The sequence below is a fragment of the Harpegnathos saltator genome, unplaced genomic scaffold, assembly GCF_003227715.2.
Source record: "Harpegnathos saltator strain DR-91 unplaced genomic scaffold, Hsal_v8.6 scaffold518, whole genome shotgun sequence".
Lineage (NCBI taxonomy): Eukaryota > Metazoa > Arthropoda > Insecta > Hymenoptera > Formicidae > Harpegnathos > Harpegnathos saltator.
In genome coordinates this window covers 119,196-135,004 of record NW_020230336.1, presented here as the reverse complement: position 1 = coordinate 135,004, position 15,809 = coordinate 119,196, and the positions used below count along the sequence as shown (strand labels likewise).

Sequence of the window (15,809 nt, the reverse complement as noted above, 5' to 3'; positions counted from 1 at the left end):
GTAAATCGGTACCGAAAATTGAATATCGATCAATACCAGAAATCAGTGTCAGAAGATTGTCCAAGTGCAATGACAATTCGTTCTCATTCCCGAGTCTTTCCCGAGTCGAAATATTAATTCTACATTGATCCTGCAAATTGCATCCAATTTGAAAAATCAATGCAGAATATCTAAATGCGCAATAGTGAACAAGCTTTGTCCTACCTGAACGTTACATCTGGCTACTCTCGCAGTCTCGCCCATGATGAGTCTTCAACAGCGACGTATTCCGCAGTTATTTAATACTCGTTTATCTCGATAATGTATATGCACTTAATCCTTATATTCTTAATTTAAATTAGCAATTTTTGTTGATGTTGATTATATGTTCGCTTAACAGCGCAAGAAAGAGAACAAAGATAAAAACGTAAATAGAACTGCCTTTGTTAGAACTGCGTGTGAGATAAATATATAAGGATTAAATAATCATATAAGAATTAGAGGAAATGGGAGATGAAAACACTTTTTATTCTCATCATTCTTAAAGTTTTTTTTCCTTTTTTCTTCTCTCTTTTTTTCTTTTCTTTTTTCTAATGAGAATGATGAGAATTGTAGCTCTCAAAAGAGCTGAAGCTGCAAAAAGACAACGGTTATGTCTAATAATGCTGTTTCACTAATAGATATTTTAATTCAGATTCGGTACAATAAGAAAGATAAACAAGAATGAGAAACGGACATTCTAGCAGATTCTAAACGAAAACAGCAATCTGAGCATTATTAGACGAATAAAAATCAACACTTGTAAAATTTATATCAGATTTTAAGATCATTATTCATAGTTTTCTAAATTATGTGCAACTTTTTATTGAGAACATAATTAAGAATTTGTATTCATAAACCTTAGCTTGCCTCAGCAACCTTGCTTGAATAGACATTCATATTTTATGAGAAAAGAAAAGTAGAACTCATGTTACGTGAAATTAGGTTAACGAATAATCAAATCTCAAGCTATTTTATCATTTTTCAGATAACCTATGAATGCTGATCTAATTTCGACTCGGGTATATCCTTACTTCGAGTAAGGTCCGTTAAAATCAGAAATATTCTGCGTAATAATAATGACTCAAGGTACCTCGAATACCATACATGATGTATCGCTGTCCACGTCTCTCGGCGCTCTCCAAGTCCTCTCTCCATCTTGACTTCTCGATCCGATGTCCTCCTTCTGGTTACTCCGTCGCAGCACCCCCGGATACTCCATCGTAACACTGGCGACGACACTGACTCTAGCTCTAACACTCGCGCAAGTAAGATTCGGGGACAAAGAAACGCGTATTAACCGACACTCGTACTACTCTGCGTCGCGGTATGCGCATCGTTCGTCGGCCCGAGGCGCAATCCTTGTCCTTTCCGCAATCACGGAGTCATATATAAGCGTACGAAAACAAACAATCGGGAAGGCACGGTTACCCCCCATCTTGCCGATCAGTGCTGATGCCTGCGTCATCCGTTAGCTGAAAATGAAAACAACTCGTGTTTTCAAAGCATGCCTGTGAGAGACTCGCTTCAAACTTCACAATACTTGTTTACGTCTGTTCCAAGAATCATATTACGCCGAATTCAAATGTCATGTCTCTGTTGACATGACATACACGAGATTTGCGATCGCATCATTGATCTTTCTTTGGACAAGAAAATCCTGAGGAACGCTGTTCGAGAATATCACATTTTATGTTTCAGGTACCTTGCAGATTATCGAATCCGATGTAACAGATCAGGGAAAGTATGAATGCGTCGCTATGAATAACGCACACGGAGTACTCCAAGTCAATCACGTTATATGTGAAACATACATATATTTAATATTATATAAAACTTACCTTTTTAAACAAAAAGGTAAAAAAAAGGCGCCAAGTACAAGCGCAATACGTATTGTGTTATTTTTAGAAGTATCAAACTCAAATTATTCTTTTTATTGTATATATGTGTACATAAGTTTTTACAAGTAAAACTTATAACTATAATAAAACTCTGCAACACTTTTCTACTGTACGAAAGAAGTGATATATTAGAACAGTAGCGCCAACTGAGAAACCTAACATATATATATGATTATTGTATACTTAACTTACTATTTTTAGAAATCTCAAATTCAAATTATTTTCTTTTTTAAGATATATATTATGTACATAACATAAGTTTTTATAATATATGTACATAAACTTTTAAAAATTATATCGTGTTATAAAAATTTAACACGTTTGTTAATAATGTTCAATATTAAAAAAAAATATCTTTTTAAAGGTTATGTTATTCAAAATATTCAAGAAAACCTAGCTACAAAAAATGTTCATAACATAAATTTTTATAAGTAAAATTTATCATTATTTATTAGAACACTGAGTTATATGGTTATTTTACTTGTTATTGTAACAAATTAATTATTATAGCAATGCAATAAAAAATATTTGATACAAAAAATCTTGGCGCGGCTGCACCAAAAACTATATCGAACTAAAACTTGTTTAATACATATATGACAGCATTTTTATTATAATATATTCTATAATGAAGGTTTATAATTTATTTATTATAATACTATATAAATTTAAATAAAACATTATACCGTATATCTATAAAGAGAATTTACAAGCACAGCTTATTATAATAAAAATGCTGTCATGTATGTATTAATCAAGTTTTAGTTCGATATAGTTTTTTAAAATCAAATTAGATATTATTGACATTTCGTCAATTATAATAAGAATAACATCTTTGAATAAGAAAATATCAAAATATGTAGAATATATGCACATTCGATATGTATATTCTATACATGTAGTATTCTATACTAGTGAAGGTTTATCATTTATTATAATACTATATAAACTTAAATAAAACATTACACCGTATATAGAGAGAATTTACAAGTACATTTTATTATAATTACATAATATTATAATTATAATTTATTATTATTATATATACGAGAGTAATTGCAGATTCATAAAGTGTCTATGATTACTAGTCGGATGGTAACGGATCGTGAATGCCGAGCGCAAAATTCCGACTTCTTATTCCCGGAAAATTCGTCAAACGTCAAACAAAGGCAAAAAGTGTCGTCGCTCGCGAGCCGATCAACACAATCGGCGCGATGTAAACATTGCGGGCCTCGGCGGCGGTTGAAGCAAGAGAGACTTGCCCTTGGGCATCTTTTCTTTTCTCGAAGGTTCCCGGGCAACGAGGGGAATGCGAGAAGGCCTTTCAACTGTACGCGACATTGATTTACTACTTATTAATTACTGAAAATAAAGAAAATAATTCTGTCGAAGCATCGGATATTTGTTAGCTTTATGTTAATTAAAAAGGAATGTGTACGATTAGAAAATATGTTAGCAACTAATTGTACAGAATGTCAAAGTTGTTGTAACGCCATTTTCGGAGAATAATTAAAGGTCATGGTAGCGTTAAAGAGTGGAATTTCATCTCATGCGAATTTTGTCTCGTTCTTATTAAATATTAGATTATCCGCTGCAGACAATAACTCTTCTACTTTTCATCTAATATTCAATGATAATAAATAACATTTAATTGCATTCGTTTGGCTTTTTTTATTTAAAAAATAAAAAAAACATATACCAGGGTGAGATTTCACCCATGACAACATCAACCTGATTTTCTTTGATGCTTTTTTTGAAAGTTCAAATATTTCGTCGACTCGCGGGATATTTATAATTGGAGTCTCGTCGCGTTAACATGTGCTCCTCCGAGCGGATCGAATGCTCACCGACGGCCACTGTCAGTGTCACGAGCGAATGTCTGGAGCGGACGGGATGCTGAGTTGAGAAGCAGGATGAAGGGCACGGGACGCGGGCAACGATACATAATACGTCTCCAGACGTATCAAATCGTTTATTATACAGGAAACTTTGATACGGCAACATATATGTAGAGGATTTAATATTTAATATGTACTTTTATTTTTCCTACTCCCCCCTGCTCTTTTTAGACCTTCGGGCATAGAGATAGTAACTATGGTTGCAGCACGAACATAAACCGCCTGAAAATGGATGTAGCACGGACTTCCACCACATGAAGATTTTATCACCAAGACCTGAAAGTGGATGTACCATCGTAGTTCCCCTCTCAAAATGGATGCAGATGGCGACCTTTCCCAGTGCGGAAAGTTGATGTCGCAGAAAATGTGTTGGCTGCTCTCAGGTTTCTCTCTGGTTGAATTGAGAGGCGCCCACTGTACACTAAAGCCTTAGATTTAAGAAAAAGCTTAAAATAGGCGGTGTCCCACTTGCTGATTGGCTGATTGGCTGACCACCATATTGGTCCTATAATAGGTTTTGTTTTCTATTGCTGAACTGACTGCACTAACTTGCACTTATTCTCTTCTTCTCTCCTTTTCACTAACTCCTAGATGTCTAACTATTTTTTTTATGTTCCTTAAGTGAACACTAGTTCAGCGATAAAAAACAGACCTAAAGAATCTTGTGTAAAACCATTAACGAGGTAATACCACAGTATATATCATAGACATAGTATACCTAGACTGCGCGTTCTCCCAAATTTCAAGGGTGGGGATATAGCTAGAAGTAGAAAAGGATGCACTCTGTTTTTACCATAGGCTTAAGGCTCGTCTACATTAGCTGTAAGAGTAAGGCTGTAAGGTTGCAAGACACGAAATGAAATATTTTCATTCGCTGACAGCTTACGTTACAGCCTTACAGCCTTACTCTTACAGCTATTGTAGACGAGCCTTTATACCTCGTCTACAGGTCATTCTACAATACGTGTCGTAAGTTGTAAGCTGTAAAAACTGACCAATTATAGCCGATTAGTTTTGTAATAATCGACTGTGATTCGCCAATTCTTACGACTTACAACTTACGACACGTATTGTAGAATGACCTTTCAATAGAAGTCGTAGAGTCGTAAGTCGTAGAAATTGACCAATCATAGTCCGCTAAGAGAAAAATAATCGACCGCGATTGGTCAATTTGTACGACTTACGACTCTATGACTTCTATTGTAGACGAGGTATAAAGGCTCGTCTACAATAGCTGTAAGAGTAAGGCTGTAAGGCTGTAACGTAAGCTGTCAGCGAATGAAAATATTTCATTTCGTGTCTTGCAACCTTACAGCCTTACTCTTACAGCTAATGTAGACGAGCCTTTAAGGCCTGGTCTACAATAGGTGTTATAAGCTGTAAGCCGTAAGGACTGACCAATTATAGCTGATTATTTTTGTAATAATCGACTGTGATTCGCCAATTCTTACGGCTTACAACTTACGACACATATTGTAGATCAGGCCTATGTCTATGGTTTTACCATAGACAATAGTATATCTAGACTGCGCGTTCTCCCAAATTTCAAGAGTGAGGGTATCTCTGCAAACAAACTTGATGATACGATACAACAAACTGTAATGGTTGTTACTTCTAATGTAACAGGGAAGAGAAAATAGAAAAACATACGGATATATAATTTTATTGATCATTTAGATCAAAAAAATATTATACTCGTTTATTTATGTATATTAAGCTCTTGACAAGCCGAACTAAAATCATCTTATAATTTATCACTTTTCAGCATTATAACTTTGAGAAAATACATAAGCTTAAAAAAAAAGACTAGAAAAATATTAATAAACAAAATGTTACTTTACATTTATATCTATTATAGGAACATTCAAAATAGTAAGCAAAATTGCTTTCAGTCTTTTTTGAAATAAATGCAGATAATTATATAAAAAAACTGTTCAATCGCACAGTTTAAAAAAATAATAAATAAAAAAATCAATTGTAAGTTAAATCTTATACTAATTATATATTAGTATAAGATTTAACCAGAGAAAAAAAATTCTTAATATATTTCATTGGAAATTTATCTTCTTCTGGATGTTGTCTCTTTGACTTTCTTCGTTCGAGATTTCTTCGCTCGAGATTGGTTTTCTTCAATTGCAGTCGATTCCGCAGGGCTTTCTGTCTCTTCTTTCTTTACATGTTTTCTTTTTCCATCTATCTGTTCAGTTTCTTGTGGTTGAGATCCAGAATCAGGAAGAGAATTGCTGCCTGCAGGATTATTAGAATTCTCTACCGCAACTGAAAGCTCCAATACCATTACAGATTCAGATTCCTGCAAAGTACCCGGCTGAAGTTCTATAACACCAATTTGTTTGTCAGGATTTGTGTTGTTAATGTTTGACTGAAACGTAACCAATGAAGGTAATAATTGAGAGACTGATGAAAATTCTGACCCAACTCCACTTATATTAGCTAAGGAACGTAAATGTAATGAAGATTTTTTGAGTTTAGTTTGCTTTTTAATTTCTTTTTTTATGTTTTTCTCCGAAAAGTCGTTATCTGTAAATATATCCCTATTTATGGGCCAAATGCCGGTGGTTTCAAATCCAGTACGTATATTAGACCGTGTTAACACCATCTGAAATATTTCTTTAACCATGCCTGGTATATCAGAGACTGTTACATTCTTTCCTGAATTTGCTTCAAGCCATTTGTCTAATATTCTTCCGAAACGCTTTTGGAAAGGTTGAATAACCGATTTCTCAATGGGCTGAAGTTTCCCTGAACAATGAGGAGGAAATGCTAGCAAAAATATGCCATTTTCGTTGCAGAAATTTATAGCATCAAACGACATATGAGATTCATGATTATCCAACACCAACAACACAGGCTTTTCTGTCGTAGCCCCAGTATACTCACAAAAGTGCTTGATATATGTAAAAAAGTCAAAACGAGTCATTGAAGCTGATGGATTTGCACAACCAATAGAACCATGAGGACTATTTCTTAAGTACTCATCTGAGAAATTTTCTTTCGGAAAGATAAACATTGGTGGTACAGTCTTTCCAAGAGCATTAACTGCAAAACAGATTGTAACCAAAGGTACTTCCTTTGTGACTCTGTTCATGAGGTATCTATTTATTTCCTCGTCGGAAGTTTTGGCCTTGGGAAGCATACTGAGCTCTATTTCATCGACGTTATAAATATTTTCGGCTGTAAAGTTAGCCTGTTCATAAATTCTCTCCAATTCATCATAAAATGGATCGACAATTGATTTCGTATATTTCATAAAATGTGAATCATTTATTTCATTAACTCTGAATGGCAGTTTTGGATTTCTTTCCTTAAAATTTACCAGCCAATCTCGGCCAGCTTCACCTTTAATTTGCCATCCTTTAGGTATCATGATATCCTGATTTGTTGCAAAATCATATGCCAATATCTTAATATCTTTATAAGTAAAGCCAAAAAAGATATTGTTAAGATCCCACAGAAAATCAATTAATGTTTGTTCCTGTTTAGGATTAAATACTTGTCGACATGGAATATATCCAGTCTTAGGCTCACAATCTGATTTTTGTTCTTCAGTTTCACGAAATTGTTTTAATTTTTTTATATATCTTAGAAGCGTCATATATTGGACATCATGCATTTTGGCAGCCTTAGGAATTGATATGCCTTTGTTAAAAACATCATCAGCCGCTTCTTTATATATCTCATGAGGGATGATTCCTCGTTTTGTTTTTCTTCTATATGTTCTCATTCTAAAATATGTACATGTGTATATATTTATATATATACATATACATACATACACACATATATATGTGTATATATATATATATATATAAAGAAAATACAATGCAATTTAATGTAATCGCAAATACAAACACTGTACATATACATATAAACTATAAGGTATACTTGTACTTACTATACTGTACGTACTGTATTATTGTATCCTAGTATACAATAAAATTTTGAAAGTGAAATTTGCAAAATTATCAGTTTTGTTTTATCAACATTCCACTTGTTATGGCGAAATATCTTGTCTCGTCTCGTATAGACGTAACGATTACTACACGGTGTTGCGATGTCACCGCCTTCCTTTGATTAATCCCGATCCACAACAAATGAATCAACCCTTTAATTCTGACCTATAATAAATGTAACGGGTCTTTAGTCTGTTGTTCAATGACCAAAAATGTGTTTCGACTAAAAATGTATCCCGTTGCTATTTGAAACTGTAATTATGAAGTTTTAAAAAACCTAAACAGATCTTAGGTGGTAAGGCAGCATGGAGAAAACGCTTTTTGCAAAAATTACAGAGCTTAGAGGCAAAACGATTAAAGGCTCACAGAACCTATTATGGACTAGGACTAAAGACTTATTACACAATTTGCCGTAATATATAAAATCAGACCCACGCGATCAAAAAGGGAACGTGAAGGAAGTTGCGAGAATAAAAACAAGTTTTTACAAAACCTGTTCCAAAATCGATTTTGGAAACTTTAGAATCTTGGTTATAATGTTGGTAAAGGCATCAAACCAACTTGGGGATACATTCAATAATTGATCAGCTGATTTATGCGAATCGACTTTACAATCAGGAGATTCAATAATCGAAATAATAAGTAATAAAAAATTTATCCATTTCTCTGTTTAATATTGCAAAATTAATAACTAAAACCAAGTGTATAGACAGAAACAATACATGACTGTGAACGTGCAAGCGTGATCAGCTGACCAATTACAGAACGTATCTGAGTTAGTTTAAACCTACCAACCTTATAATTAAAGCCAGCGGCACACGGTGCTTGTTTCATGCTGGATTGCTTGCTGAATGAAAATATTGCGTTCTGATTGGTGCATTTTCATCCATCTTCGGAAATGCACCAATCAGAACGCAGTATTTTCATCCATCTTCGGAAATGCACCAATCAGAACGCAGTATTTTCATCCAGCAAGCAATCTAGCGCGAAAACAAGCATCGTATGCCGCTGACTTGAGACCAGAATTTCCGAAACTTTTTAACGACAATGTCATTAGTATAACGCATCGTTGCCCATCTTTTCTGCTATATATTATACTTGCGCAATAACAGTGTCGTTATCGTTAACAAGTTACAGAATCTTGCTATAAATGAATGATGAATACCGACGTTAGTCTATACAACAATGGCTGCATTCAGCAGACTCAACAGTTGGACATTACTAGATTTTCCACTGAATCTCGCTCCTGATTGGTAAATACTTCTGGGTCTATGAGAAATCTAAAAGAATGCTTCAATCATAGATAATAATCACTAAGCGCTCTCTGATTACTTTGTTCTACTGAACGCGGCTAATGGCTGCATTCAGCAGCTCAACAGTTGGACAACATTACTAGATTTTCAACTGAATCTCGCTCCTGATTGGTAAATACTTCTGGGTCTATGAAAAATCTAAAAGAATGCTTCAATCATAGATAATAATCACTAAGCGCTCTCTGATCACTTTGTTCTACTAAACGCGGCCAATATTACATGGGACGCATTGTGGAGTGGTCATCACTTTCTGCAGGTGACTGACAGAGTGCGCTGACAACAGTAAAGGCACATATTCTCGCGGGATGGCATCGGCTCGGAGAGTGGACACACGCACGTAACGTTACGCATCGCGACGCAACGTAGTCATTGAGAACGTAGTCAGTCGATCCGAGGAGAACGTTATTTTTCCGCAGCGAGAGGACACGCACCGTTGTCTATGTGTGATTATCGTGCATCGTCACGCTATCGCTGAATTCGACGTCTAGGTTATAATTCACGAGCGCGCGCGCGCGCGCGCGTAAAGTCGGGGTAATAACCGAGTAAAGCGGAGTGAATAAGAGAGAAAGATAGAAGGTAAAACAGGGGAAGAGAGAGAGAGAGAGAGAGAGAGACAGACAGATATGGTATATGGTTAATATATCGATCTTTTGTTATTTCCACGCGAAATGTTCGTGCGAGCGATAAGAGCGTGACAAGCAGAAAGAGCACGAGAAAGCGAGAAAAAAAAAGAAGAGAGAGAGACAAACGCGGATAGAGAAAGGAGTGAGAGAGGTTAGACGCTGTCAGGATTTCTCTCCCCGAATTACGATCGTCGCCGAGATCCGTGCAAAAATTTGACGACGTTTACGAGTTTTCCGTAGCATATATCCTGGTATTCGCGAACGTTTCCATACGCTCGTATCACCCGGTGCCTGTTCAGACCTTGTCGTCTGGGAACGAGTCATCCGCGTCGTCGGTTCTATCGCGTTTCTCGTTTGTCAACAGTTTCGTATGCGGGAGCGTAAGCCTCGTGTGTGTAACGGCGCGAAAATCAAACTACCGTTGTCTGTAGGAAGACACGGTCTACCCATCGAACATACGCTATGTAATATTGTAAAAACAATCCTGCAACGACAGAGGACAAATCAAGCACCAAGCTCGTGTTGGTGACTCGCTCTGTCTAATCATGACGATTAGACAGAGCGAGAAGATCGATCGAATACTTGTGCCGATCGACACGTCGCGTTAATTAACGACTATAAATTATCGTAGCGTTCGGCAAACTTTACACTGGGATAAGTAAAGTAACGGATCAAGTGATAAGAGATAAAGGGATAGACAGCAAACGGTAGGAGGAGGAGGAGGAGGAGAAGGAGAGAGGAGAGGAGAGGAAAGGAGGAATCAGTCCGCGCAGAGAGGAGTAGAGTCAAGTTAAACAGCTGCTCCGTAAATCGCAGCGACGGGACGCGAGGACAAAAAATCCAATACGCAAATAAAACGCCGAGGAAAATCGAAACCGGTGTAATTTCGGTGAGTCCAGTTGCCACTTGGCAAGAACGTAGTCGTTCTTCGTTTCGCGCGTTTCTTCGACCGTACAGTCGTCGCGTTCTCGCACTCTATGGACCAGAAATCGAACTCTCGCCGTTTGCCGGCGAGATCAAAATCGCACTGGTTTCTCGATCCGCTTTCCGACGTCTCCGACGAGATCTGTGAGCATCGCGCAACCGTCTAATTTCAGAACCAACCGCCTCATCGCCAGCCGGACGCTCGTTTATTAATTATGACGACCCTGGACTCGCAGCTTGACGAAGGCATGTGCCATCTCGATAAACTGCCGCACGTGGAATGGGATAGTTCGACTCCCGGATCATCCAGGTGTACGTTCCCCGACGGGCTGAGTCCACTGGAGTGTCAGATGGCCGGTCATCCGTTCGACGGCGAAAGGCACACGATCGGTGAGCGCGGCGATTTACGAAAAAGAAAAGAAAGAATGCGTCGAGAGGTGCGCGAATTTATGAAGAAGTTAGTTAGAAATCAGAAGACAAAGTTTTATCACGCAAATCACCCGAGATACAATGTTATAAGTTCCAACGAAAATATGTGTGTAACAATTTTCTTATCCTCTTTCCTATTTATATTCTATAACGATCGATACTAGATCGATAATAACGCGCGTGATAATAAGAAGTGCCGCAAATATAGCTTCCACGATTTCATTTGTATCGATAAGAAGTGTAAATCTCAAGAGAAGCCTTTGCACAACAACAGGAATAACGTCTGGGCGTCTGATTCGAGATAGAAGTGGAAAAATAGCTGGAGGAAAATGCGAGGCGCATGAGCACTTTTGCATCGAGCTAATTCGCTCGGGCGATTGTTTGACTCTTTAATCTTTTATTTGCACTGCACATTTTTGCATGCACCCAGTGTGTTTTAAAGGTGTATCGGGCGGCGAGGTCGAGTCCCCCACATATTTCGTGGTTTGAAGCGAGAGATGTTGACTATAAAAGCAGAGACACCTGAAACGCAATTACCCGTTAAAATATATTGACATTACATATTACGGGCCAAATATAATTTTTAGCCGTATTGCATTACATTTATACGATATCGTATCACATTTCATTGCATTGCATTGCATTGCATTGCACTGTATGATATTGTATCGTATCATAACGTATTGTTCATCAATAGTATTAATATGCGCCGTATACTTTGTAATTTGACGGTGGGTTATTTGCGATCACAGGTATGCTCCGCAGACCAAACGGGCACGTACTGAAACCGGCGACTAAAGCGATCCTCGGGGAAAGAGAAATAGCATTTTACGAGAACTTGCAGACTTCCCAGGATCCTACAACGGCGCAACTGAAAAGTTTTGTTCCGTGTTACTATGGCACGACAGAGTTGAGGGTTTTCAATAAACGTAAGGCTTTTTATCAATAATCCTGGTACGTCGGTCTTTTGCGTAAGATAAGCTACCCGACTTTACTCGCAAACAGGTGCTTCAACAACACTTTCATAACTAAGGAAAATTTTCATTCGAGTAAATATTTCAATGCTTAATATTTCCTCATTTGTATTGTAACCGAAACGTCAGTCGGAGAATCCGGTTCAATGCTCTGTGAAATTTGATTTTATCGCATTCGACGGAAATTAATTATTCATCGACCAAGAGTAATCGTCATCGTATGAAAGATAACTGATTTACAGTCGAAAAGAATTCAGAACCGAGTTGAATCGAATTTCCTTATTAATTTAATACCAATCAGGAATGTCTTGTCGCTTTTTTTTTCTTGCATTTTTTATATTGTTCAGTTGTCGCTAATGGCTAATGATTCGATATGCAGGTACGAAGTTTCTCACGCTTAAGGATATCACGGAGGGCATGGCCGAGCCATGTGTGATGGATATCAAGATCGGCCGTCGCACGTGGGATCCTTTAGCCACGCCAGAGAAGAGGGCAACGGAAGAATTCAAGTATGCCGAATCGAAGCGTGCTTATGGTTTTTGTATAACCGGTTTTCAAGTATATTGTCTCTCCACTGGACGATTAAAAAAATTTGACAGAGATTATGGCAAGAAACTCGATGCCAAGGGCGTCGTAGAAGGTATCTGCTTTAGAGTTTTTAGGAGACATATACGAAGTCGATAAAAATATAAGACTGTTACGCCGGCGCAAAGCGAATGTACGGGATTCACACGAGTACTAGAGAGTTTATTTCAGGACATAGGGAGCTAGTGAGCTTTCTCTCTTTCTCTCTCTCTCTCTTTCTCTCTCTCTCTCTTTTTCTCTCTCTCGTTCTAGTCGCTCTTAAGTAACCGAGGTAGCGTGTCACAATCGCCCGCTACTCGGCTACGGCTAAGGTTAAGCACACGAGCCCCTTAACTCACTGGTGATTAGTCGAAAGTCAAAATTAGCGTGCTTTTCGATTTATGAATATCAATGGGAAAGCAGTCGCCGCCCGTATAGATGTGAATACCTGCAAATTTTATCCAACAGTATTTTTATTCTCTGGAACGCCGACGAAAGAAAGAATTATTATAAGCGATTCCCAGTAAATCTCATATCTGTCTGTTCTAAATCAAATGCGTATTCTTCTCGGTTTGCTGTCGTAACATCGCTTCGTACAATTTTCCGATTGCACTATACGCAAAACTATAGATTGATGATTCCGCTAACACGTCGGCATTCTAGAGGTAATGACAAATTAATCAATACGGTGTCGAAAAGAAAGAAAAGGAAAAATCAAATTCGCGACGTTCTACGATTTAGCGTTAAATTCCTAATAAGCTTCCGACATTTTGGAACCGCGTTCTAAATACCTTGTTCTTCTTGTCTTCACGCAGCGCTGGAAACTTTTCTAAACATAACACCCGAGAAGCCAACTTGTCGACCACTGATCACCAAGCTCCTGTCGATCCTGTGTCAGATCATGCTGTTCTTTCGCACGCAACGAAAGTATCGTTTCTACTCCAGTTCGCTCTTGGTAGCCTATGACGCCCAGAGATTACGGCACTGTCCTCCCGACGGCGACGACGATGATGATCCCGACGGCAGGAGTGAGTCCGCGTCGTGCAATCGCACCGTCGTCTCGAGCGCGAATGCGCCCCACTTGTCGCCGGCCGTTTCTGTTCCCACCGAGAGAACAGTGAAGAGAAGTCGAACAGAGGTGCCGTCGGCGAGTCCGCTCAAAAGGAGCGTAAGTCTCAGCACAGGATTCGTCTCTATCGAGACGATAGAGGACGAAAAGGTATCTAATCAGAGCGGATCTTGCAGTTCGGACACGCAGACTGATCGCCGGCTGTATCGGTCCAGAGTTCCGGCGATCACGTCGACCAAGGACGAGCGCGATTGGGTGAGAGTAAACATGATTGACTTCACGCACGTCTTCCCGGCGGACGACGATAATTCCTTGGATTTGAATTACCTAGAAGGTATCGAGAACTTGACCAACTTACTGGAATCGTTCGTACATCGTAAGCTCGACGGTCTCGAACGAGAGAACTCTCACGTTGGCGTGATGCTGTAGAGAGTCGTTCTCCTGAGATCGAAGACCGAATCGATGTGTGGTCACTCTCAGCGATGTCCCGACAGTGGACGGAGAGAGTAGTGTGTTTCGGACGAGAGCGGATCGGCGATATTTGCCGGCATTGTTATCGGACTTTTAGACTGTCCGGAGGAACGGAGAATGGACTAAGGGCACAGAGTAAATAGCGACAATCTCTTGACGTCGAAAACCGTCAAGTTGTGCCGAGTCGAAGGAGGGGGGGAGGGAGAGAGAGAGAGAGAGAGAGAGAGAGAGAGAGAGAGAGAGAGAGAGAGAGAGAGAGAGAGGGAGGGAGGGAGGGAGGGAGGGAGAGAGAGAGAGAGAGAGAGAGAGAGAGAGAGAGAGAGAGAGAGAGAGAGAGAGAGAGAGAGAGAGAGAGACAGACAGACAGACAGACAGACAGAGCAGATGCGCACGTTCACCGCGAAGAACAGTGAATTACCGTGGCAGCTCTTCCGAGAAAGCAGGATATTGGAGTCTGGATGAGGAAATCGAGAGGATCCTTCGGAGGACTGGCTTCTCTTTTTGGAAATTTCGCGACGTGTTGCCTCCCAAACGACCGGATTTCAGTAAAGGATCGCCAAATAGTAACGCAAACAGAGACGAGCCCACGCGTCGAACGTTTTTAAAAACGTTATAAAGAGAAATCCGCGCTACGTACGCGGATTTCTCTTTATTCTCACACGACGATTAATGGATTCCAAGCAACATTTGTAGAGTGTACTACGATAACTAAGATTTTTGTACTTTGCCACAAAAGAAAAAGAAAAGAAAGAAAATGTAATGCAATGTCTAGAGCATCTAGCGACTTTCATACATTCGATTCTCCACTCTTTTGGCGGTAAAAATCCAAACGATTCGAGTTGTACACAAGATTCAGTGCTGGACACAACCGAGAGAAAGATTAAGAAAAAAAAGAAAAAGAAGAAGGAGAAAGCACCTCATTGTAAATATTCCAACATCGCTCAAGTGACATTCATATGACGACAATAAGTCGCACTTTGTAAACCGCGAGCGAACGCGAGAGAGGTTTCTTTCGAAAAAGTGATGCAGTACACCACCACTACTGCGCGCGATTTGCCACGTTACAGATATTTATATTATACGCAGTACGTGATAAAAAGTGCAGATTATTGTAATTACAATAGCAGCAATAAACGATTACGATGTGAGAAGCGAAACGCGAGAATTCATTGAGCATCATTATCCATCGGTCGCTCGGCGCGCATAATTAAACGTAGACGTAAATTTAGATGGAAAGCAAACTCTGAGTTCGAGCTTCTTTTTGTTTCGTGCGACAAATGCCTGATAATAAGTGATATTTAGCGGCTACGATGCGTTCCCGTGCGCAATAGCAAACGAGCAGTTTTTAATAAAACGTCAAATAATAACAGAACAATTATCTTAACAACACTTGTTAAGCTCATTTCAGTGAGACAAATTACGTCGGAACGCACCGACACAGGCGGACTCGTATGATCGTATAATATTTTTATTCGCCATTCACTCATAAACAGTTTTTACACCGTCGCCGATCGGGCGCGTGCGCGCCGCCGCGCGACGTATATAATATAATCAACCGCGATAATAATTAATAATTTGCTTAATCTCTCGTAACACTTATAAGTAATGCGCGCGTTCCTGTATGCACACGCGCACGTGTATGTGTATGTATGAG

General features: G+C 38.8%; 2 protein-coding genes across 6 annotated transcripts; one reads left to right on the top strand and one right to left on the bottom strand.

Moving 5' to 3' along the window:
- Positions 1-5,841: 5,841 nt before the first annotated feature.
- Positions 5,842-8,320, bottom strand: LOC105184465 (uncharacterized). Its single transcript, XM_011143288.3, has 3 exons — positions 8,224-8,320; positions 7,731-7,953; positions 5,842-7,560 (listed from the first exon to the last, which is right to left on the bottom strand). The coding sequence occupies exon 3, from the start codon at positions 7,557-7,559 to the stop codon at positions 5,877-5,879; it is 1,683 nt and encodes a 560-aa protein (XP_011141590.1). The 5' UTR covers position 7,560; positions 7,731-7,953; positions 8,224-8,320; the 3' UTR covers positions 5,842-5,876.
- A 1,105-nt stretch (positions 8,321-9,425) lies between these two features.
- Positions 9,426-14,376, top strand: Ipk2 (Inositol phosphate kinase 2). 5 transcript variants are annotated; one of them, XM_025302889.1, is made up of 6 exons: positions 9,427-9,677; positions 10,356-10,613; positions 10,822-11,038; positions 11,830-12,006; positions 12,431-12,691; positions 13,431-14,376. In XM_025302889.1, exons 3-6 carry the CDS (start codon positions 10,864-10,866, stop codon positions 14,111-14,113), a joined length of 1,296 nt encoding a protein of 431 aa, XP_025158674.1. In that variant the 5' UTR covers positions 9,427-9,677; positions 10,356-10,613; positions 10,822-10,863; the 3' UTR covers positions 14,114-14,376. The 5 variants fall into 5 exon arrangements, with proteins under 5 accessions (XP_025158676.1, XP_025158675.1, XP_025158674.1 ...); XM_025302888.1 differs by having other exon boundaries at positions 9,427-9,875; XM_025302891.1 differs by lacking the exon at positions 10,356-10,613 and having other exon boundaries at positions 9,426-9,677.
- Positions 14,377-15,809: the final 1,433 nt, after the last annotated feature.